The sequence below is a fragment of the Scyliorhinus torazame genome, chromosome 4, assembly GCF_047496885.1.
Source record: "Scyliorhinus torazame isolate Kashiwa2021f chromosome 4, sScyTor2.1, whole genome shotgun sequence".
Lineage (NCBI taxonomy): Eukaryota > Metazoa > Chordata > Chondrichthyes > Carcharhiniformes > Scyliorhinidae > Scyliorhinus > Scyliorhinus torazame.
The window spans coordinates 209296684-209321171 of NC_092710.1; the positions used below are offsets into that span (position 1 = coordinate 209296684).

Sequence of the window (24488 nt, forward strand, 5' to 3'; positions counted from 1 at the left end):
TTTATAAAAAACAAAACAAAACAAAAAATCCCCAGTGAACTTAAATTGGACTAACATTTAGAAGGCATGTATGTGTTCCCTCCCTACTAAAAGTGGTATTTCAATGTCCACTATAATTTTTAGAATCCAAAGAATTAGCAGTCACAATGGTACCGAAGTAGCATTTTTCCACTTTAAAATTCATAATGAAGTCAGATGAAGATGACTCTAACATGGTACATTTTGGTCTTTTAAAGACATGGGTTTCTTAAGTATAATAGATAATAGTTCTTGCAAATTCCAACTCTCACCCAAACAGAAGAAGCAATACTTTCACTTGAAAGAGGCATTTACTGAAGTATTTCTACCATATCTCACACTATTTCACAACATTCTTACACACAAAAGAAGCAAGCTCAATTGAGACTCTACATAATGTAAATAATAAGGGATCATTTGCAAGACAAAATAGTTTAATTTTAATTTTGATGAATAAATGAAAACAGAGAAAATGTTTTTAGAGTGATAAGGCTTAGTACAGAGGAAAAAATTGTATTACGTAACATTTGCATCACCAAAAATATTTCTGCCATGTACAAGATATGTAGGCTTATTTTGAATCATATACTTCCATCTTTGTTTCAAACACACCAGTGGACTCCATTATGCAGGACAGGTAAGGGGTTGAACTCCCTGGAGCTCGACTGCTTTGCTGAAGTCGATTTCTAGAGTCTGCGTTGCCTTTGTTAGTTTTAGGTTACGGATGCAACCCTTGAAAGGTGTATTAATGGTCAATGCTAACTGCTTCATGTCATCTGAAATGGATTTAAAAACACGTTATTTGGTATGTATGCAAGAAAGACACTGCAGAAAACAACTTGCCATGATTAAGGCAAACAAAAGCAAAGTGAATTTTATGGAAATCTGACAATGAACAATACACATATATATGCAAAGTGCTGGAAGCAGGTTAGTCAACTTCTGTGGAGGGAACAGAGAAGTTAATATTTCACATTTGAACCCTTCAGCAGATCAATCGGCAAGCTGGTGAAATTGTTTGTTATTATTATTACTCCTTTATTTGCCTTCTTTTCTACTTTATTTATGTTATGCAGTATAATACATTATGGGGAATCTAAATCACCACGAACAGTGTTTGAATGACTGATCAATTTGTCTCCCAGTATATAGCATTGTCATTCACCATTAATTATTGGGTATTATACAGATATCTTTAATATAATCTGCCATTAACTTTGATGACATGAAATACTTGTCAATTCATTAGCCACAGAACCTTGTCCAGATCCTCTGGAATTTCCCGATTCAGTCAAAGCAAACATTTGGGCATAAAAGCAAATTACTATGGCTGTTGGAATCTGAAACAAAAACAATATATGCTGGACAATCTCAGCAGGTCTGACACCATCTGTGGAGGGATAATGAGCTAATGTTTCAAGTCTGGATGACTCTTTGTCAAAGCATTTGGGCATCAACTTGTAGGTTTTTGATGGCTGACTGGCCGCTAATTGCTAAATCTGGGACATGATCTGCTCAAGTAATCAATACACCACAATGCAATCCCTTTCGTATGAGATAGCCCGTTTTGGCTGTACTACTTGAAGCTATACAACAAGTATTCATCCTATAGTTATGTATAAAAGGAAGATTCATTACTCTATCTAGGGCTAATACAAGAGGTTTGATAACATGGAACCCAAAAATGCAGTGCCCAGAGATGTATTATAACTTAGTTATGAATTTGTCCTTCTGACGGTACTCCTTAAATATCATAGAATCCCCACAGTGCGGAAGGAGACCATTTAGCCCATCGAGTCTACACCAACCCTCCGAAAGAGCACCCCACACAGGCCCACTCCCCTGCCCTACGCCCGTTACACCAGCTAACCTTTTCGACACTAAGGGACAATTTTGCATGGCCAATCCACCTAACCTGTACATCATTGGGCTTTGGGAGGAAACCGGAGCACCCAAAGGAAACCCGTGCAGACACGGGGAGAACATACAAATTCCACGCAGTCACACGAGGTCGGAATCGAACCCGGGTCCCAGGTGCGGTGAGGCAGCAGTGCTAACCACTGTGCCACCCAAGACTAGAAAAGTTATGGTACAGATGAAATCCTGCCATACATTCAATCAATTTTCTCCCCTTCTCTTTAGTCTAAAAGGTTATTTTACCAAGCTGACTGCAATTCAAATGACATGACTTGTATGTGTGTGGAAATTGGAAAATTGGAATTGAAATTTAGGCTGAAATGGAAAGGGACAAGAATACATGAAGATTCAGGCACTTAACTGGCTGTCAGTGGGCTTTCCCTGAGATCCAGGATGAAAAGCCCACTATGCTTGCGAACTGTGAGCTCTTTTGCTCACAGCATCACCAGGGAGACAGTGGCTGCTGTCAGAATCACAGTTCCCAAAGCCCCTGGACTGAAGAGCAATCCAAGTCATGGCAGGAAGTGTTTTATGGGGTGGGAGTCACATAGAAAGGGGAAGAGGACAGGGTTTCCTGGTGATGCTGTGGGCAAAAGAGCACGCAAGGACAGGGTTTGGCTCTTGCCTTCCCTGACCCTACGCTGCCACCCCCTCCCCTCCCCCCCACTTGTTTTACTTGTCACACATGCAACATGGTGACAGGCCCACCTTCAGCTGGCTATACCAGTGGCAGTGGGGCAAAGTCCTTAATTGGTCATTTAACGGCCTCAATTGATGATTGAGTGGGAAGTCCCAGTATGGGACCCAGAATGGAAACTAGCTTCAGACTAAATATTGACGGAGGCAGAATGGCAGGTAATGGCCTGCATATCCCACTCCTGCCTAATCAAATACTGTTCTTTTCTGAAAAAAATAAGTATGAATCATTTGAAGAATTTAATCGTATCTCATGAGGGGGACATAAAAACAAGCTTAGTCATAGGGCAGGATTTTTCAGTCCCGCCATTGTCTACAGGGTTTTGCATGCCTCTCCCCCTCTGCTGCTGGGGAATGCGTTTGATAAAAACCAGAATCCTCCAGCCTCACCCCATCCCAACCTAACCCATGTATTTAAGATTTTGACAAGGGATGCAGGAAGGAATGGGAGGAATAACTTATTTTACCCTGTAACCTGAAACTCAGAAGCCTATGTCCTTTCATTGATCCCTCAGTTTGATAATAACGCTAGAGTGGGGGATATGCTGGGCCATGAAGATACAGATTGCGGTTGTGTACAATTCTGTTGCTGCTGACGGCCCACATTGGCCCGGCTTTGAGTTGCTAGATATGTTCAAAATCTATTGTGGTAGTAGTGCCATACAGCAAAGTGGAGGGTATTTTCAACGTGAAGACAGGACTTAGTTTCCAAAAGGAATGTGGGTAGTCATTCCCTTTAATACTTTCATGGAAATCTGCGACAGGTAGATTGGTGAGGACAAGATCAAGTAGTTTTTTCCCTGTTATTCCTTCACCATCTGTCTCAGACCCAGTCTAGCAGCTATGTCCTTCGGATTCAGCCAGGTTGTTTAGTAGGGGTACTACTAAGTCACTCTTGGTGATGGACATTGAAATCCCCTACCCAGAGTACATTCTCTGCCCTAGCCACCCTCAGTGCTTCTTCTATATGGATGAATATTGATTCATAAGCTGATTGCATGAGATGCCAAGCCACCAGATGATAATAAGGAGAACTTTGCATGGTCGACAAGGCTGGTTTAGCCGCGGTTTTTTCCAATGCCTACGTCTATGCTGGATGCTCTGTTCAGGTTAATTCCCTTTAATAGTTTGATACAACTGCATAGTGTTCTGGGTCATTTCAGTGGGCATTTAATAGTCACATTGCTGTATGTCACATGTTGGCCAGACCAGGTAGGGATGGCAAATTTCCTTCCCTAAAGGATATTAGTGAACCAGATGGGTTGTTACGACAATCAGCAATAGTTTCCTGGTCATTGTTACCCAGACCAGCTTTTTAATTCCAGATATATTAATTGTGGGGGTTGAACCCATGTTCCCAGAGCAGGAAATTAGCCTGTGTCTCTGAATCACTGGTCTGGTGATATTACTACTATGACACCACCTTCACAAGATTTTGTTATGATTATAGTTCTCTTTCAACTTTAATTTTAAACAGAACAATGTGTATTAACTAAAGACTTTTTAAAATTTCAAAATAATTATGGATGAGAAAGACTTTTCGGCCCATTCATCCAGACCCCAGTGCAGTATTCAATAATTTGTGAAATGATCCCTGCATTTTGCCTCCATTGCTTTACGAAGGAGTTTATATCATGTATTTATTACTATTTGTGTGAAGAATAACATGCTAGTATCAGTCCTAACCTTGGTTAACTTATTTAAAGTGTTTCTTAAATTTGTAGTTTAAAGTAATTTTTGTCAAAATATGCACCCATGCACATCATGAGGTAAAAGCAGGCAGTGACAGACACCCAGGTGAGCCAATCAACATACAGAACAGAACACAACTAATCACCAGACAGAACACCAGAGGGGGGCTTCCAACTATAAAACACATGAGGCATCAGCACTCTGCCTCGTTCCACTGGTGACAACTGTAGTGACAGTCAGGGTGTACATATCATTCAACACCTTCTACCTGTGGATCAGAGCTAGCCTGGTCTAGACAGTTAATGTTAATTTACTTAGAGTAGTAGAGAGTCAACCCACCGGCAGCTGTGTGCTTCGTTACTGAAGTCCAATAAATCTTATTGAACCAACGCCTACGTTTGGTGTATGCTCGATCATTTAACTGCATCATGTTGCAGTCTGTGTTACCCCAGGGTGAATAACATGACAATTTTCTTAATCACTTTTGTGTTACATATCCATGATGAGATCAGTTACTAATCAGTTTCTACATACCTGGATACCCTCCAACAAAGATTGGATCATTGGTGTCAGTTGCAGTGGAGGTTACACTTGGGCTTCTGCTCTCTACTTTCTCTCCATCAACTATCAGCTCCAAACGGTATTTAATTTTATTGACCACAACATTGTGCCATTGTCCTTGACACAACCCATTGAAGTGTGGAGGCTCAAAGACAACTGCAAATATGCCAGCTCCATTGTCTACATAAACAAATATCTGCATTGAAACATGAAAAGAAAAAGAATCAACAAAGCATTGATGAGATCTTTTTGAAAGTCACTAACACGATGGAATCCATTGAATCCCTACAGTGCAGAAGGAGGCCATTTGACCCATCGAGTTTGCAATGAACCTCTGAAAGAACACTCTGCCTAGGCCCACTCCCCTAGGCCTATTACCGTAACCCCACCTAACCTAAACATCTAGGTGACACGAAGGGGTAATTGTTTAGCATGACCAATCCATCTTTGGGCTGTGGGAGGAAACCAGAGCACCAGAGGAAACCCACGCAGACACGGGGAGAATGTGCAAACTCCACACAGACAGTCATCCAAGGCGGGAATTGAACCCAGATCCCTGGCACTGTGAGGTACCAGTGCTAACCACTGTGCCACCATGTCGTCCCATCATTTAAAAAATATATTTTGAGTACTTCTATTGTAATAATTAAACATTCCCCACAATGTTCCCTAATAGGCGTGGCACGGTAGTTCAGTGGTTAGCATTGTTGCTTCACAGCGCCAGGGACCCGGGTTTGTTTCTCGGCTTGGGTCACTGTCTGTGCGGAGTCTGCATGTTCTCCCCATCCTGCATGGGTTCCCTCCGGGTGCTCCGGTTTCCTCCCACAATTCCCGAAAGACGTGCTTATTAGGTGAATTGGACATTCTGAATTCTCCCTCAGTGTACCCGAACAGGCGCCAAAGTGTGGTGACTAGGGGATTTTCACAGTAACTTCATTGCAGTATTAATGTAAGCCTATTTCTGACACTAATAAATATTATAGGTTATGGGGTGCATCAATATAGTCCTCCTTGTCAAAAAACAATGAATCAAAGCACTTTACATTATGATTATAACTTACTTTTCCACCGACTAATTCAATGCCCAGTCCATCCACTCTCTGACTGCTGATTCCCAGTAAAACAGCATCTCTTTGAGCAGTCCGGAAATCAAACTCAATTCGCAAATCTGTTCCAACCCTGTAACGTGCAACTGAAATGATACAAGAAAGCATTCAGTCGTAAGAGACTCAGCATGCTGTAAGTTAGCATGGAGCAATCAATCAAACTAATGCTGCTAACATGTGTATCATAGACAAATATTAATTGCTGACAAGTGGATAAGCTTCTAAAAGTAGATTGTACATTGAACTAACTATAAACTGGCATATATAAAAGACACTGGAGCCAAAGCAAGATAAGTTATTCTTAACTTTGGGTTATTTGTAAGTCCATATGGAAAAGGTTTGGGCTAGGTGCTTCAAAAGGGCAGTTGTACATTAGAGAGCGATCAGAATAGAGCATCAGGATGATACAGAAATTATGGGGTGCTTTCCTTTTTATTGTACTTCTATCTCAAACTTGATCACAAATCTCTATCAGGGGCCGGAATTGTTTGTGGAGGTACGGTCCCACCCACTGGCTGAAAGGTCAGAGGTGAGAGGGCCTCCACTGGGACAGGAAACCACAACCGTATTTTACAGCCCTTAGACCTGAGGTTGTGGCTTCCACCAGTATGTGGGAGACTGTCGCATTTTCAGTAGCTGTCCCACAATGAGTTGCAGTATTTCAGTATTAGAAACACTGGGTGGGGGTTGGTTGTGGTGCGGGAGGGATAATTGGGAGACCTGAGACTGGGAGGGAACAATCAGAAGTGGACCTTTCCATTGGAATGGGCACATCCGTTGGCATAGGGTGCCAACCAGAGAGTCCCCCCTCCCTAGTCTACAGCCAGGTCACTAGAGTTTACCTGGCAGCCTAATCTTGCCTGTGACGTGGACATTCCCACTGGGTCTAAGACCAGTTGTATTGCTTGGAAGCCTTTATGTGGCCCTTAATTGTACACTTGGGGACCTCGATTGGCTAAAGGGTAGGATGCGGGCTGCCCCACACCTCCAACCACGCACATCCCACCTCCACCCCAAGATAAAATTCCAAGAAATTCTGGAAGGGAACAGTTATGGCGCTATCCACCATGCCACAAGAGGGCTGGTTTAGCTCAGTGGGCTGGACAGCTGGTTTGTGATGCAGAACAAGGCCAGTAACGCGGGTTCAATTCCCCACCCAGCTGAGAATTCTGAATTCTCCCTTTGTGTACCTGAACAGGCGCCGGTATGTGACGACTAGGGGCTTTTCACAGTAACTTTGTTGCAGTGTTAATGTAAGCCTACTTGTGACAATAAAGATTATTTTTTTAAAAAGATCTTACATACGACTCCTGCTAGTCTGCATCTGAAAGTTGGTAATGTGGTCCTGGCACAGAAACACTGGAAACACTGAACCTTATACAGAACATGCAACACAAAAACAGTATCGGTGGGATTCTCCAGTCGCAGATGGCGAAATCGTGTTCGGACAGAGAATCCCCGTTTGTGTTAAAATCTGGGGTGGCGCAGCTTTTGCGGTGCTCCGCCCTCTCAAAACCGGCGTACTCATGGAGTACACTGCACACCGTACGGACGGCCTCAGGACATCACCGGAGGCCCTCTCCAGATGCTCCGCCCCCGATGGGCTGAGTTCCCGACAGCGTGGAACACTTATCCTTTTTTTCTCCGTGAACCCGGTGTGGCAGCTGCAGACTGAGTCCAAGACCGCCACAATCGGCGGGGATGGGGTGGGCGTTCCGCAGGCAGGGGAGCCTTCATTGGGGGCTGGGGGGGAACTGATGGGGAGTGGTCCAGGGATGGCGAGGCTGGATACAGGGGGGTCCGCATGCAGCCGGTGCCATGTTGCACAGCGCGGCTGCCACAGGCCGCCGCCATGCGCTTGTGCAGCCACAGACCAGGCAATTTTCCGGCCGTATCCGTAGGTAAAGCCGGGGGCTTTACGTTGCGCAGCTGCTAGCCCCCCACCAGATGGTGGATTGTTGCGCCAATTTTTGTGGCATAAAACGCCACTATTGCCACACCGGCGTCAGCACTTAGTCTGCAAATCAAAAAATGCAGCCCTATGTTCAGCCCAGTGAGTCCAATATTTGCAGCGCATCCTTCCTTGCCTAAATCTTGTCGTCCGTGCTTCAGCATATGCTTATCCAGCTACTGCTTAAATGCATCAACACTATTCACCTCAACTATTCCATGTGGTAGTGAGTTTCACATTCTAGTGTGCCTGGATGAAGAAGTCCATTTTTAAAAAAGATTACTGACTTATATTGATAGTCTCATTTTCATTGTGTCTGCATGATGCATTGTGGATAGCACAATTGCTTCACAGCTCCAGGGTCCCAGGTTCGATTCCGGCTTGGTCACTGTCTGTGCGGAGTCTGCACATCCTCCCCGTGTGTGCGTGGGTTTCCTCTGGGTGCTCCGGTTTCCTCCCACAGTCCAAAGATGTGCAGGTCAGATGGATTGGCCATGATAAATTGCCCTTAGTGTCCAAAATTGCCCTTAGTGTTGGGTGGGGTTACTGGGTTATGGGGATAGGGTGGAGGTGTTGACCTTGGGTAGGGTGCTCTTTCCAAGAGCCGGTGCAGGCTTGATAGGCCAAATGGTCTCCTTCTGCACTGTAAAATCTCTGAAAAAAAGACTTTTATTGGTTACTCCTCAGCATTCTTTTTCAAGAAAGAAAAGAATCTTTCTTCATTCATGTGTTATCATTCAGCAATATGTGCCCCTGCATCATGGGCCAAGTTAAATTAGTTGGGGAGAACTGTTGTATTCATTTAAAGATGGGAGCAAAAATGGTAATATTTTATTTTGCCATGCTTAATAGGCACATGTTCAGATACTTTGATTTCAGGCACCTCAGTGAATGTTGATTGTGCTGGGGCCTTTAGTCCATACCCTTTAGCTTTGAAAATATTCAGCTTTCAATAGACTAGAAATTTCGCAATTTCAAGACCACATTCCAAGGAGAAGGCGAGAAACAAACAGTGACCCTCAGGGGAATGTGAAGAAAGAGAAGTTTACCATAATCCTGACACTCATTGAAACTTGAGACTCTTGAAGGAAGAGACATTAAAAATGTAAAGTACCAGACAGTGAAACAATGACTGCCACAGACAGGCAGACACAAAACACCATGGAAATACACAATGGGTGAAGTATTTCAAAGCAAGGCTGCCAGCCACTAGCAATACTGCAGGTTACACAGGCGGTATCACGAAAGTCTTTGGCAGAGGAAATGAACTGAGTGCTGCACCCTCTCCCTCGCTCCCCCTTTTGAAATAAGAATGTCATGCAGTTTGAGCAGCCATCTCTACCAGAAACCTACTAGCAAATGAAGAGCTTGCAATAACTGCAACATCTTCTTACATCTGACTGCATCCACGAAACTAACTAAACTTACATCAGCCTCAGCATTTAAAATCTATTTCTCCGGGACACTAACCAAATACTGGACGGAATTCTCCGGCCTTTGCGATTCTCTGTTCACGCCGGCAGCACAGTCCAAGTCCACGGGTTCCCCGACTGCTTCAATGGGAAATCCCATTGACAAGTAGCAGGAGTTGGGAATCCCGCCGCCAGTGAATGGCATCCCACCGAGAGAAATGTGGCTCGGGGACTGGAGAATGCAGCTCATTACTTCACCTTCTTGTTATTTGACTCCAAGGTGTGTGTCTTGGTGTGTGTGGGCATGTGTCAGCATGTCTGTGTGCCGGTATGTGTGTGTGTGCGTGTGTGTGTATATGTGTATGTGTGTCAGTGTGTCGAATAATTACACAAGGTCCGCATGCTTGAAGTCACCTTTTTATTATTTTTCTTTGGTTTAGTCATTAATAAACTTGCTCTTTCTTTGACTCATGGAAACCTTCTTTGATTAGCTCCTTATTGTTCACAGCTTAAATAGGTGAATACATTCTGATTTGAAAAAAGGCATATCGCTGTGATAAACAAATATAACCTCGACTGTGACTATCCAAGGATAAAGGGGAGTCAATTCACTTCTTCTCATCTGGTCATAACATGTCATTTTGCTTCATTAAACATTATTAGCTACTTGTTCTTTTCAGGAATGGTCAGGAAATTCAGAGATATGTTGGAAAGCAAATAATGAGATTGTTGAACTCCAAATCCCTCCCCACTCCTCTCTCCAAGGAGGTGGTATTATCTTCCTGTACTGCTGCCACCACTTCACTATTCCCAGTTACTCAGAGTTTGCACAGAGTAGCATCCTCTTCGTGATGCATGAACGGGGACAACATATATGAATGGTCAGGTTTGACAGAAGACTAGGCCGCTGCTCCTGGGTGTGCTGGAGGGACTCACAGCTATGGAGCAGGAAAACTGCTTCCCAAACAGAAACTGCTGCACCCTGTCACTATTTGAAGAAGTGAACTGCAGAGGAAACAGATGCTAAAAGAAATCGAAAAACCACAGTCACTTTACACCTGCTGGATGACAACGTGGAGCTGACAAATAAAGGGGAAACGATTATTTCAATTACGTGGTTATAGGATTTTTATGTCCTGGGACTGTGTATTTAAGGTAAAACGAAGGGGTCTTATGACAGATGGCCTGTTCTGAGCCTGCCTGACAGTAAGCTTGGATAGTTTGTGCTAACAGTGGGTAGACTGTGAGCCTCCAAAGTGGTTGTAAGTTTGAATTTCCGATGGACACTTGCCCTGTTACCCGGCACTCACAGAAAAAGTATCCAACGCAGAATTAGAGTCGGAGACTTCAGACAATTTTGATTTACTTACCTGAACTGATGCCCAGGAAATGTTAGACTCAAAATCCTAGTCTTAACGATGAGTAACTATTCAACTGACACCCTGACCAATGACCACCTGACTCCACTGCGACACAACCTGACTAGCCCCCATCCCTGACGACTCCCTGATGCCATCTCCCACTAGACCTGACTAGCCCTCACTAGCTAAATCCCCCAATGACCATTCAACTCCTCCTGACCAGATCCGAATGCCCCTGACCCACCTACCCACACATACTTATCCGCCTCACCCACCTGCCACTTTATTGCCCTACCCTTGTGTCAACCTGTCCAGATGTCACCTAGCACTCTACCCAGCTGCTTCCCTTCCCACCTAGCACCCTACCCAGCTATCAACTATCCAGCTTCCACCCTACTTACTTACCTCCGCCATCTTCACTTGTCCTCTTTCCTCACCGACCCTGCCCACTCACACACTTACATATTCACCCATTCATTCACAAATTCACTCATACACTCATTCACTAACTCACTGAAAAACTGTTAGGAACTTCCAAAGCTTTTTAATGAGTAAGTGAACACATTCCAAAATACGGAAGCTGGTGTCATAAAAATGGGGCATAGCTTGTCTTCACCCCGACAATCCAGCACTACAGTTTGATGGAAGGCTGCTTGGCATTTCCGAATAAGCCGGGATTGGAAGACTGAGACAGAAATGTAGGACTCCATTGTGGCACAGAAAAGTAGGAGCAGAGTGGCATTCAGATGGTGATTGCCACTCTTCAGAAGACTCAGGTCATCATGCCTTTTTGTCTATTCAGCTATTAACCTGAAGTTCAAATCTCTTTTTAAAAGTTATTTTTCTCTTATGGGGATTGAAATGAAAATGAAATGAAAATCGCTTATTGTCACAAGTAGGCTTCAAATGAAGTTACTGTGAAAAGCCCCTAGTCGCCACATTCCGGCACCTGTTCGGGGAGGCTGTTATGGGAATTGAACCGTGCTGCTGGCCTGCCTTGGTCTGCTTTCAAAGCCAGCGATTTAGCCCTGTGCTAAACAGGGCTAATTATAACACAATTGAATATTGTGTCCAGTTCTGGTCGCCTCATTATAGGAAGGATGTGGATGCTTTGGAGAGGATGCAGAGGAAATTTACCAGGATGCTGACTGGGCTGGAGGGCAGGTCTTATGAGGAAAGGTTGAGGGAGCTAGGGCTTTTCTCACTGGAGTGAAGAATGAAGAGAGATGACTTGATGGAGGTGTACAAGGTGATGAGAGGCATGGATAGAGTGGATAGCCAGAGACTTTTCCCCAGGGCGGAAATGGCTGTCACGAGGGGACATAATTTTAAGGTGATTGGAGGAAGGTATAGGGGAGATGTCAGAGGTAGGTTCTTTACACAGAGTGGTGGGTGTGCAGAATGCACTGCCAGCAGAGGTGGTGGAGTCAGAGTCATTAGGGACATTTAAGCGACTCTTAGACAGGCACATGGACAGCAATAAATTGAAGGGGTGAAGGTTAGGTTGATCTTAGATTAGGACAAATGGTCGGCCCAACATCATGGGCTGAAGGGCCTGTACTGTGCTGTGCTATGTTCTATGAATGTCTTCTGACTGTATTTCACAGCTGATTTCAACTAAGTATGGTAAACCATTTCGGACAAAGATGAGGAGACATTTCTTCACCAAAGAGTGGTGAGCCTGTGGAATTCATTACCACAGGAAGTAGTTGAAGCTAAAACTTTGAATATATTCAAGAGGCGGCTGGATATAGCAGTTGGGGGGAATGGGATCAAAGGCTTCGGGGAGAAAGCAGGATTAGGCTATTGAGTTGGATGATCAGCCATGATCGTGATGAATGGCGGAGCAGGCTCGAAGGGCCAAAAGGCCTCCTATCTTTTATGTATTTATGTATGTATTCATTAGACTTTGATAATGACTGGTGCTCTGCCCAATATTTATCCCTCACCAATCATGATTAATACAGATTATTTGCTCAGCATCTTGTTGTTATTTGTGGGATATTGTTGTGTCAAAATTAGTTGCTATGCTTCCTCCATTACAACAGTGGCTACCCTTCAAAATTTCTGTAGTTAACATCATGCCTTGGGATATCAGAGATCATGAAAGATGCAATATAAATGCAAATTCTTTCTTTTTTGTTGTTTCTGTTTTCCAGTACTGCTAATGGGCTGGTGAGAACATGATCACAACTCATTTACATTCATTTTAATCTCATTAGCAAAATTAAAATTGAATGTCGTGGCCTCCCGGTATTCACTTACCCCCAAGTTTGAAGTCCCACAGACGCAAATCACTACTGGTCCCTAAAAGCGGGGACCAGACGCCTATGAAACTGTAGGGAGCAAGCAGGTGAGTACCCTCTTTACACTTACCTCCAGGGTGCCATTGGGGGTCCTTCAGGTGAGGTGGGGTTCTGGGACCTTGGGCTAGGTTAGGGAGGGTGGGGCTCAGGTGGGGAGTCTTTCCCAGAATGAGGGTCGTGTAGCAAGTTTTCCCACTGTAGCCTTAAAAACCTTTGATGTTACTCCCAGCATGTCAAGTTCAAAGATCTGTCAGCTGATGGTAAAGGTTTTGCTTTGATGTGTTGAAAACCTTTCAAGTGCTTTTTTTCATTTTCAATTTCATTCCCCTTTAACTTTTTCAAGCCTCTGGCCATGCTGAGCAGGCTAAAAGCTTTGAACCGCATTATTTACATTTGGTTTCACGGTCCATTACCTTTTACCTCTTGATTGAGAGCTCTAGGCTATTTCAAAGGAGGATATGTTTTGTTTTCATAGCTCTTCACAGTCCATTAACTCTGAGGGACTTGCTCTTTTTAGCAAGTGTTGTTTTTACTCTCAATGTTTTCATAGAGGCTTTTTCTTTATTCTGAAGTGCTTCCCAGAAAGAGCAGGTGTTGTTTCTAACCACAATTCTTTTTAAAAAGGCTGTTCCTTTGTTCTAAAGTGCTTCCTAGAAAGAGCATGTGCCATCTTTAATTGCAGAATTGCATTTTTTTTTGCTGGGGATTCCTCTGCTCTTAAATAATTCCTCGAAAGATCAGGTGCTTTATCTGAATACTGCCGACCTGGCACTTCCCTGGCAGTGCTCCACTCTGGCAGTGCCAGGTTGCTACTGCCAGCGTGACACTGCCATGGGAAAGGGCCTGAAGGAGGGTGAGGGGGCTGAAGGAGAGAGGGGCCATGGCGAACCCATAGAGGGGTGTCGTTCACTTGGGGGGGTGGGGGGTGGGGGTGCTTGCTAGCGATGGGGGGACCTTGACAGCAATTAAGGCGTGGTGGGCTGTAGTGTTATCCCAAGGATCTGGCCTTCTTAGCTTCTTCGGGTTTCATGGCGGAATCACCCTGGCTCCAAAAACATTTCTGTTGTTTGTGATCTGGATCACGCCGATCGACCTGACGGGAATCGCACCTTGGCCGGGATACTCAGACCCAGCCCCGGGTCGGAGAATCCCCGGGGGGGGGGGGGGGCGCGAGAATTGCGCCCTGCCGCCCTGACGCCGGCTTCCCCAATCTCCGGCGCCGATGTTTGGGCGCCCACAGGATCGTCGCCACGCCTGTCGGGGGCCGTTGACAGCGGCCGCCCCGGCAATTCTCCGGGCCCCAATGGGCCGAGTGTCTGACGAGTTTGGCTGAGTCCCGCCGGAGTGGGTTACTCAGGTCCCACACGGCGGGACCTGGAAGATGAGAGGGCGGGAGCCGTCGTGGAGGGGGGTGGGTGGGGGGATCTGACCCCGGGTGTGGGGCCCCACAATGACCTGGCCCGCGATTGCGGCCTACCGATCGGCAGGTGGGCTGGTTCCGTGGGGGCCTACTTTACTCCGTGCCGGGCCCTGTAGGGCTCCACCATATTGCCCGGGGGCCAGTGTGAAGAAGGGAAACCCCGTGGATGAGCGGAAATACACCGGCCATTCTGCGCATGGCAGAAATACGCCGGCTGTTCCGCGCATGCGTGAACTCGCGCGGGCCGTTCCGCTCCGCTGGAGCTGCGGGGACCACTCCGGCGCCAACCTAGCCCCCTTGGAAGGGGAGAATTCCTCACTTTCGGGGGCCATTGACGCCGGAGTGGTTGCCGCCGGTTTTCACGCCGGCGTGAGGACTTAGCCCCATTATTAGAGAATCCCGCCCCTTGTTTCCCACCGGAGACCACACTCAGAAATATTTGGGGAGAATTCCGTCCAGTGTTTTAAGATGGTGGTTGGCTAAAATAAGTAAAATTGGTTGTTAACAATAAAGCAACTACAAACAATTTCATTGTCAAAATAATCAAATTCTTTTTACCTGCTTTTGCAAATCCTGTTCCATCAAAATAATTTCCTCTTTGACTATTCAGGAAACAGGTACCAACATCAAGGCTGGAAGTCGGATTGTTCAGATCAAAAGTTTTGTTGTTCAACTTAAAGTTACGGATGCAAGCATTTATACTGTAGACAACCTGTGTTAAATGAAATTGGCGAACAACAGATTAGCGCGAGTGTAAATGCAATCACTAAGTTTAGATTGCCAAATTTCACATGCTTTCAAAGTCTTCACAGTTAACTCATCCTGAAACCAGTCTGAAATAGTATTGAAAAGGTCTGAGTGCAGTCTGACTGCATCAAACTGGGGTCTCACCGCCCCATTAACTCTGAGGACATGGCTAGGTTTATTTTAAGAGATGCCAATGACCAGGTCTGCAAAGCTCCTGCCTGTTTCAAGAACTGGATCTCTTTTGATACAGTAAGTGATTTCCTATAAATTAAATAAGGTTGTAATTACCATTTTTGGTTGGAACTTTGTGAAGCCTGTGCAGTAAAAATATAAATATATGAGCAAAGTAAACGTTCATAGGCTTTAAAACGAAGGAGAGGATATAAAATGGACTTGGGATGCGATTTCTTAATTCTGCTTAAATATGAGCATTGTGCTTTGAGACAAATAGTAGACAAATCCACACTATTGCTTGAGATGCACATGGCGATTATAGGCCAGCTATTCTAACGTCCATTGTGGGCAAACCTTTTCAGCAGGTGGGCATGTAATGTATGTCAGGTGTCCAGCCCAGCTTCTTCCTGCCTACCCCTGAGCTGACCCTCATAATATCCCAGGTCAATGGGTGTGAAAATCTGCTACCCACCTGCCGTATTTAAATGAATAATTAAAGGTCAATTCGACTCGTTAGCAAGTCAGTTGACTGGGATGATATTCTGCACTCACTAATATAATACGGTTAGCACTAGGACAGGGATGGGCAGGCTATTTTTTATGGCCTAGATGAGAAATGACAGGATAGAAGTGGGGCACATAATTCAGCAGGTGCCCTCTGTGCATCAGGGGCACTGCCCCTGCCCAAGATGTCACCCTCCCCACTTCCTTACTCACTGCCATGTTGTGTGGGCGCTCTGGATCCGTGGAACACATACAGGTCACCACCACTTGAAATAGTGCAACACTATTTTATTGAGTCATGAACAGTTTAACATACTCTCACTGTGAGTTAACACGATACTAGCTTTAACTAAAGATCTTTGCCTTGTCCTAACTAGTCGATGCACTCAGCACTTGGTGAATGTATGTGCTGCAGGCTGTGAGCTCTGTCCTACTAGAAAGCTGCAGCTCGAATGAGCGGGAACTATGATGCCCCCTGTCTTTATAGTGCGTGTGCTCTAACTGGTGATTGGCTGCGGTGTTGTGTGTGTTGATTGGTCCTACTGTGTGTCCATCAGTGTGTGTGTCTGCACCATGATATACTGGTGTATATTATGACATGCCAGTCCTACAAAATCCTTCCACCGTTCTTCTCCCTGTGCGTTATTAGAGCAGGGCATATTTTTTCTGGCATGTCAGCTGCCAGCCAAGTTTTGTTCTGGGGGGTTGAGATATCTACCCTTCCCATAAAATGCAGCCCCAAATTTGAGACTGCATTTCTAAATACAGGATTAATCAAGTGTAGCAAGAATTGTGTGTTTCGCAAATTTCTTAGAGTTTCCTTGAAGAAGTAACTAATTTGAAAGGTATAGAGAACTTTTCTCTGATGTTGGTTGGTGACAGATGGAACATCAATTGAAAGCAGAGAGGAGACAGAAATGTTCTGGGTTTGAGTTTAGACTGTTATAGAAAAGAGCTAATCAAACAGTGAGTTAAATAACCTCTTTCTTTCCAGAAATGTTAAATGATCCAATCTGACAAAATTGTGCAATTTGTATCACTTTGTCCTTTGACCAAATAAAAAACATAACTGCTAATATTTATCTATTTTGATGAGACATTTCACCAAGAGAACTGCTCTTGGCTAGATAGAAATGCAATGTTGCAAAGAGGATCTGCAGTCTATTAGCACCAGTATAAAAATATTCCATTACTTAGTAGTGATATAGCCTCTCTTAATGAGCATCATCCTCTTGTAGAAGGTAAAGAAAATATAGTTTTGAGTGATATAAATGAAAATAACCTGTTGCTGAAAAAGAAACCATTAAGTCCTGACTGAAGAGCTGCAAGGTCTTTAGGAGTTAAATTCCCAGCATGAATGATTGCAGTGGGAGCTAAGTTCAGACACTTGGGTTTGAAGGTCAGCATGTCTAACTTAAGCTGTTCTTGATTTTCTGGCAATGAGGGGTGCTGTGACTTGGCATTAAGTCCTCCTCGTCTGATTTGCTAATATACCTTCACATCAAATGAGACTCTGCTGGGAGCTTAACTTCAAAGTTTCAGAAATTCAATGTTATGCACTGTTTACATGACTACTTTTGTTCGCAACTTACACGGCCAATTCTTCTTGTTGTGTAGTTCTTTGGCAATCCTCCGATATAAATCATACCTACAACATCCAGAATATCTGCATTTTTAGGAGTAACTGTAGTTGCCACGTTGAGGCCAATTGTAACTGTTGCTCTCTTCCTATCTCGGACAATTCTGACCTACAAAAAATAAATGCAGATTTATTAAAACATAGAACCATAGAAACGTTAGGGTGCAGGAAGAGAGCATTCAGCCCATCGTGTCTGTGACAGGCAAAAAAGAGAAAAAAAGAAACTAGTCGCTCATTTTAATCCCACTTTCCAGCACCTGGTCCATAGCCTTCCTGGTTACAGCACCTCAGATGCAGATCCAGGCACCTTTCAAATGAGTTGAGAATTTTGGCCTCAACACCAACTCAGGCAGTGAATTCCAGATGCCCACCACCCTCTGGGCCTCCCCGAACAGGTGTCGGAATGTGGCGCCTAAGGGCTTTTCACAGTAACTTCATTGAAGCCTACTTGTGACAATAAGCGATTATGATATTATTTTATTATTATATAATCCTGCTTTCTCCCCATAGCCTTTGATCCTATTTTCCCTAAGTGCTATATCTAGCCGCCTCTTGAATATATTCAATGTTTTAGCATAAACTACTTCCTGTGGTAATGAATTCCATTGGCTCACCACTCTTTGGGTGAAGAAATATCTCCTCACTCTGTCCGAAATGGTTTACCCTGAATCTTCCGACTGTGACCTCTGGTTCTGGACACAACCACCATTGGGAGCATCTTCCCTCATCTACCCTAGTCCTCTTAGAATTTTATAAGTCTCTATGAGATCCCCCCTCATTCTTCTGAACTCCAGCGAGAACAGTCTTAACCTAGTCAATCTCTCCTCATATGACAGTCCCGTCATCCCTGGAATCAGTCTGGTAAACCTTCGCTGCACTCCCTTGAGAGCAAGAACATCCTTCCTCAGAAAAGGAGACCAAAACTGCACACAATATTCTAGGTATGGCCTCACCAAGGCCCTGTATAATTGCAGCAACACATCCCGGCTTCTGTACTCGAAACCTCTTGCAATGAAAGCCAATACACCATTAGCCTTCTTAACTACCTGCTGCACCTGCATGCTTACCTTCAGCGACTGGTGCACAAAAACTCCCAGGTCCCGCTGCATACTCCCCTCTCCCAATTTACAACCGTTCAGGTAGTAATCTGTCTTCCTGTTTTTGCTTCGAAAGTGAATAACCTCACACTTATCCAAATTATACTGCATCTGCCATTGATTTGCCCACTCGCCCAACCTGTCAAGATCATGCTGTAGGTTCCCTGCATCCTTGTCACAGTTCACCTTCCCACCCAACTTGGTATCATCTGCAAACTTTGAGATGTTACATTTTGTTTCCTCATCCAAATCATTAATATATATTGTGAATAGCTGAGGTCCCAGCACTGATCCCTGCAGCACCCTAGTGGTTACTGCCTGCCATTGTTTCCTCTCTGCCAACCAGTTTTCTATCCACCTCAATAAACTTCCCCCAATCTCATGCACTTTAATTTTGAATCAAATTGAAACAAATTGAATCAAAGGGACATGAGATAGCTCGGAAAGAGAGAGCATAGGAAAAGGAAAGAGAGAAATTTGAGTCAGAGGGAGGGGATGTGAAAGGGGGAAAGCCAACAATGAGAAGGAAGGAAAGAGATTGGAAAAAGGGAGAAAATCGAGGAAGAGGGTAGAGAGGAGGAATAGGAAGGAGGAAAGGGGAAAGAGAAGAAAATATGGAAAAGGAGGAACAAAATGTCATGGGGCGGGATTCTCCCAACGGGCGGCAAAGTGCCGACGCCGGAGTAAAAATGGGAGTGTTTTACTCTGGCGTCGGCGCCCGTTCCAGGACCCCATTCTGCGGCCCACAGGGGGCTAGGACAACGCTGGAGTGACCTCCGCCACTCCAGTTGCTGATCCCAGCGCCGCGTGGTCCGTGCATGCGCAGTTGGGCCGGTGCCAACTAGCGCATGCGCAATGGTCTTCTTCCCCGCAGCGGCCCTGACGCCAAATGGGCTACAGGAGCCGACGTGAAGGAAAGGCCGGGGGGCAGAGAGGCCGGCCCGCCAATTGGTGGGCCCCGATCGCGGGCCAGGCCACTACGGAGGCCCACCCCGGGGTCGGACCCCCCCCACCCTACCACAGGCCGCCCCCTGACCCTTCAATGCCGAGGTCCCGCCTGCTCAGAGGATGTTAGAACGGCGCCGGCGGGACTCGGCTTTTTATTGACGGCCGCTTGGCCCATTCGGGCCGGAGAATCAGCGCGCCGGCCTCTGCTGGCCCGGGCTGGAGAGTCGGCGCATACCCGATCGGCGGCGTGATGACCACGCCAGTGCCGATTCTCCGCACTGCAGAGAATTGCGTTCCTGCGTCGGGGTGGTGTGACGCGATTCGCATGGCGCGGCGCCGATTCTCCGACCCGGCGGGTGGTCGGAGAATTCCGCCCATGATATCAAGAGAGAGGACGTTAAGGGCTAGGAGAGTAGGAGGTAGGGGAATGTTAAATTGGCTGCCAAGGGGGTCATGTGACCATTGCAACTTCAACACAGACTATCGATCTTCCAGAACTTTGCAAAATGGTCATGCTAAAACAGCACTCCTTAGTGGAATTTCACAAGTATTTTGAAGCTTACACCAAACCACAGAAAATCAACTTCTAGACTCAAGTTTCCATGTTGATGATATAACAAAGGAACGCTAACAATGCCAGTTACCACAAGTTAAGTGCAAAGTACCACCATTTACCTTTTATTGAATATCAATGGCCTTTGGCCATCTGATTACAACTGGTTCTGAAAGATCATCTTCTACCTTCGATTGAATATCAATGGTCATTAATCATGTGACTGAAACATTCTCCGATATTGAAATATTTTATCCCAGAACTGAGAGCGACATGGTAAATCTGCAGAACAGCATTGACTACAAAATAGCTATAGAGAAAGGCTGTGCCACTTTAAAAGCCTTTTAAAAGCCTCCCCAGCCTGTTCCAAAAGTCCCAAGTTCACTTGTAAAGAAATTGGACCTCTGGATATTACATACCAAATTGCTTGTCTACACAACCTGCTGAATAGTCTTTAGTTCGAAGGAACCCTCGAAGGATTAAAGTGCATGAGATTGGGGGAAGTTTATTGAGGTGGATATAAAACTGGTTGGCAGAGAGGAAACAATGGCAGGCAGTAACCACTAGGGTGCTGCAGGGATCAGTGCTGGGACCTCAGCTATTCACAATATATATTAATGATTTGGATGAGGAAACAAAATGTAACATCTCAAAGTTTGCAGATGATACCAAGTTGGGTGGGAAGGTGAATGGTGAGAGAGATTAGAAGGGATACAGCTGGAAGTCAAATAATCTTCTGTCAATTGGGCTGAAGTGCTAGTGGCGGTTTTCCATCCAATTAGATTGGGGCTTGCTATTTGATTTGACATCATTGGGAAGGACAGAGAGGGCAGAGAGGAGGAATAGGAAGGAGGAAAGGGGAAAGAGAAGAAAATATGGAAAAGGAGTGAGAAACAAAAAGTCATGGGACGGGATTCTCCCAACGGGCGGCTAAGTACCAACGCCGGAGTAAAAACATACAGTGCAGAAGGAGGCCATTCGGCCCATCGAGCCTGCACTGACCCACTTAAGCCCTCACTTCCACCCTATCCCCGTAACCTAATAACCCCTCCTAAACTTTTTGGTCACTAAGGGCAATTTAGCATGGCCAATCCACCTAACCTGCACGTCTTTGGACTGTGGGAGGAAATCGGAGCACCCGGAGGAAACCCACGCAGACATGGGGAGAGCGTGCAGACTCCGCACAGACAGTGACCCAGTGGGGAATCGAACCTGGGATCCTGGCGCTGTGAAGCCACAGTGCTATCCACTTGTGCTACCGTGCTGCCCCAAAGGAGACATGTTATGAATGTCATCTCAGTGGAGGAGGGATGAAAGAGTGAAAGGGAGTTCTCGTCAGTCAGGCAAGCTGCTTGTGGTTACAAAATACTATGCATTTCATGGCGAATTCCAAAGGTTGGTTCCTTTATATTTGCTATGTCATGGGTTGATGCCATGCAACATTCTGCACACAGCATCACCTACAGGCGCCATTCCTTTGCATGTGCAACTACAAAGCGTTTTTAAGACATTGGTGCTTTATATCATAGAACCATAGATAAGTGCGGAAAGAGATCATTTGGGCCATCGGATCTCCACCGACCCTTGGCAAGAATATCCTACCTAGGCCCACGTCCTCATCCTATCCCCGTAACTCTGTAACCCCACCTAACCTTTTGGACACTATAGGGGCAATTTATCATGGCCAATCCACCCAACCTGCACATCTTTGGACTGTGGGAGGAAACAGAAGCACCCGGAAGTACCCCACACAGACACGGGGGGGATGTGCAAACTCCACACTCTTATTCAGAGAATCTCTACATTGCAGTAGGAGGCTGTTCGGTCCTTCAAGTATGTACCTACCCTTTGAATGAGCACTCTATCCCAGTAACCCCATAATCTAACCTGCACATCCCCTGGACACTAAGGGGCAATTTATCATGTCCTATCCACCTAACCGACACATCTTTGGACTGGAAGAGGAAACCGGAGCAGCCGGAGGAAACCTACGCAGGCATCGGAAGATCATACAAACTCCACACAGACATTCACCCAAGGTTGGAATTGAACCCGGGTGCTCACCACTATGCCACTATCCTGCCTTGTAATGGAACTTTTGTAATAGAACTCTTGTAATAGAACTCTTGTAATAGATCTCTTGTAATAGATCTCTTGTACCAGAACTCTTGTACCAGAACTCTTGTACCAGAACTCTTGTACCAGAACTCTTGTACCAGAACTCTTGTACCAGAACTCTTGTACCAGAACTCTTGTACCAGAACTCTTGTACCAGAACTCTTGTACCAGAACTCTTGTACCAGAACTCTTGTACCAGAACTCTTGTACCAGAACTCTTGTACCAGAACTCTTGTACCAGAACTCTTGTACCAGAACTCTTGTACCAGAACTCTTGTACCAGAACTCTTGTACCAGAACTCTTGTACCAGAACTCTTGTACCAGAACTCTTGTACCAGAACTCTTGTACCAGAACTCTTGTACCAGAACTCTTGTACCAGAACTCTTGTACCAGAACTCTTGTACCAGAACTCTTGTACCAGAACTCTTGTACCAGAACTCTTGTACCAGAACTCTTGTACCAGAACTCTTGTACCAGAACTCTTGTACCAGAACTCTTGTACCAGAACTCTTGTACCAGAACTCTTGTACCAGAACTCCACTTAATTAAATTAGTAATGGAATTTATTTTGCATTTATTACCTTATGCCATTCACCATCATTTATCTTCTTTTGAACAACTGTATTTGCATTTCCACTTCCAAGGTCATAGCTGAAATGAGCCATTCCATCTATTATCTGAATGGTTGCAAAGTCTGCATGATTAATTCTGGCCATATAAAACACAAGACCAGATTCTGCTTCCGTTTGGATCTCAAACTCAATTATTAGCCTGCAAATAAGTCAAAACCTTTAATCAACATCCAATAGGTTAGCATAAACATAAGTACGAAATACTACACAAGAACTTAATTTTCATGATTAGTTTCATCACACATTTACAATGTAACCTTTACTAACATTTCAGTTAAAAGGTAAGTATAAAAAAGCATCTCCTCAAACTGCTTGTCTCTGAGAATCAGAATTGAACCAATAACGACTTCAGGTGGTGGCCATGGAGTGAGTGCTCGCACATTTGGTAGCTCCCGCTCAAGGTGGATTTTTTTGGTCTTCCCCCCCGAAGAGTGTAGTATTTGAGGGCAAAAGGTACAGGAGTGTCCAGGTAAGGCAATACTCCTCTGGTAAGGCTGGACCAGTGGACGAGGAGTGCCGCAAGAAAGAAAGAGCAGTTGGAGCGGGAGAGTTGTCGTGTTGCGCCACAAGTAAAGATGGCGGAGGGCAAGGGGGGTGCACTGCCTGCCCAGTGGTCATTGGAGCAGCTGGTAGAGTGCTTGAAAAACAAGTTCCAGCAGCAGAGGAAAGAGGCAGCGGACAACCTGGCCAAGGTGGTGGAGGGGCTGAGATCTGGGATCGAGTGTGTTGAGCAGAGTCTGGGGTCCCAGGGCCTGGTGATCCAGAAACTGGAAGAGGCGGTGGGGGAGCATGAGGAGCAGGTGGTCAAAGTTGGCGGCGAAGTTGGGAGTGATGTAGGAAAGCCAGAAGAGGCTGAGGGAGAAGGTGGAGGACCTGGAGAACCACTCCAGGAGGCAAAATGTGAGGAATATCGGGATGTCTGAAGGTATTGAAGGTGCGGAGGCCGCTTTGCATCTGGTGAGTACGCTGGAGAAGCTGATGGGGGAGGAGGCCTTGATCGGCCTCTTAAGGCTGACCGAGTGCACAGGGCGCTGAGGAGGAGGCCGCAGGTGGGGGAACCGTAGAGGCTGCATCGCTTTTTTGATAAGGAAAAGATCCTATGATGGGCGAGGCAGCCCAAGAAGAGTACCTTGGAAGGGAGCGAGCTGCGGGTCTACCAAGACCTGGGGGCGGAGTTGGCGAAGAGCAGGTACAGGTTCAACCATATAAAGACCTTTGTCATTGAGAAGGGGGTGAAGTTTGGAGTATTATACTCAGCCCGCTGTGGGGGACTTTCCAGAAACAGGAGCTCTATTTCGACATGCCAGAAGAGGCAACGGACTTTATGAGGGACAATGGACTGGGAATGAGTGTGAGGACATTGAACTTTGGAGGAGTTTTGTATGCTTTTTCAAATGTCTTGGGGTGAGTATTTTGAGGCAGATCTTGGTGGGGGAGCAGTGATGGTGAGTGTGCATTTTGTTACTATATGCGTGTTGGCAGTTGGATGGTTTTGGGGGAACTGCAAGGAAGAGGAGATGTCGGAGGCATTGGACGGGGGGCCACGATGCTAGCTGGGGTAGGCTAGTAAACGGGAGTGAAATCAGGGGTTGTCAGGTGGAAGGTGTGGGGGGAGTGGTTGGTTTTTTGTTTGA

At 45.5% G+C, this 24488-nt stretch overlaps 1 protein-coding gene across 6 annotated transcripts in view; it reads right to left on the bottom strand.

Annotated features, from left to right (window-relative positions):
• Positions 1 to 310: 310 nt before the first annotated feature.
• The window catches only part of lama2 (laminin, alpha 2), a 747099-nt gene continuing 722921 nt past the window's right edge, over positions 311 to 24488 (bottom strand). For all 6 annotated transcript variants that reach the window (XM_072499223.1, XM_072499224.1, XM_072499222.1 and 3 more), the window contains 6 exons: positions 22804 to 22993; positions 17458 to 17613; positions 14999 to 15152; positions 5946 to 6076; positions 4858 to 5080; positions 311 to 794 (listed from right to left, as the gene is read on the bottom strand). In XM_072499223.1, coding sequence (XP_072355324.1) covers positions 643 to 794; positions 4858 to 5080; positions 5946 to 6076; positions 14999 to 15152; positions 17458 to 17613; positions 22804 to 22993 — 1006 coding nt within the window. In that variant the 3' untranslated portion in view covers positions 311 to 642. The remainder of the gene's footprint in view (positions 795 to 4857; positions 5081 to 5945; positions 6077 to 14998; positions 15153 to 17457; positions 17614 to 22803; positions 22994 to 24488) is intronic.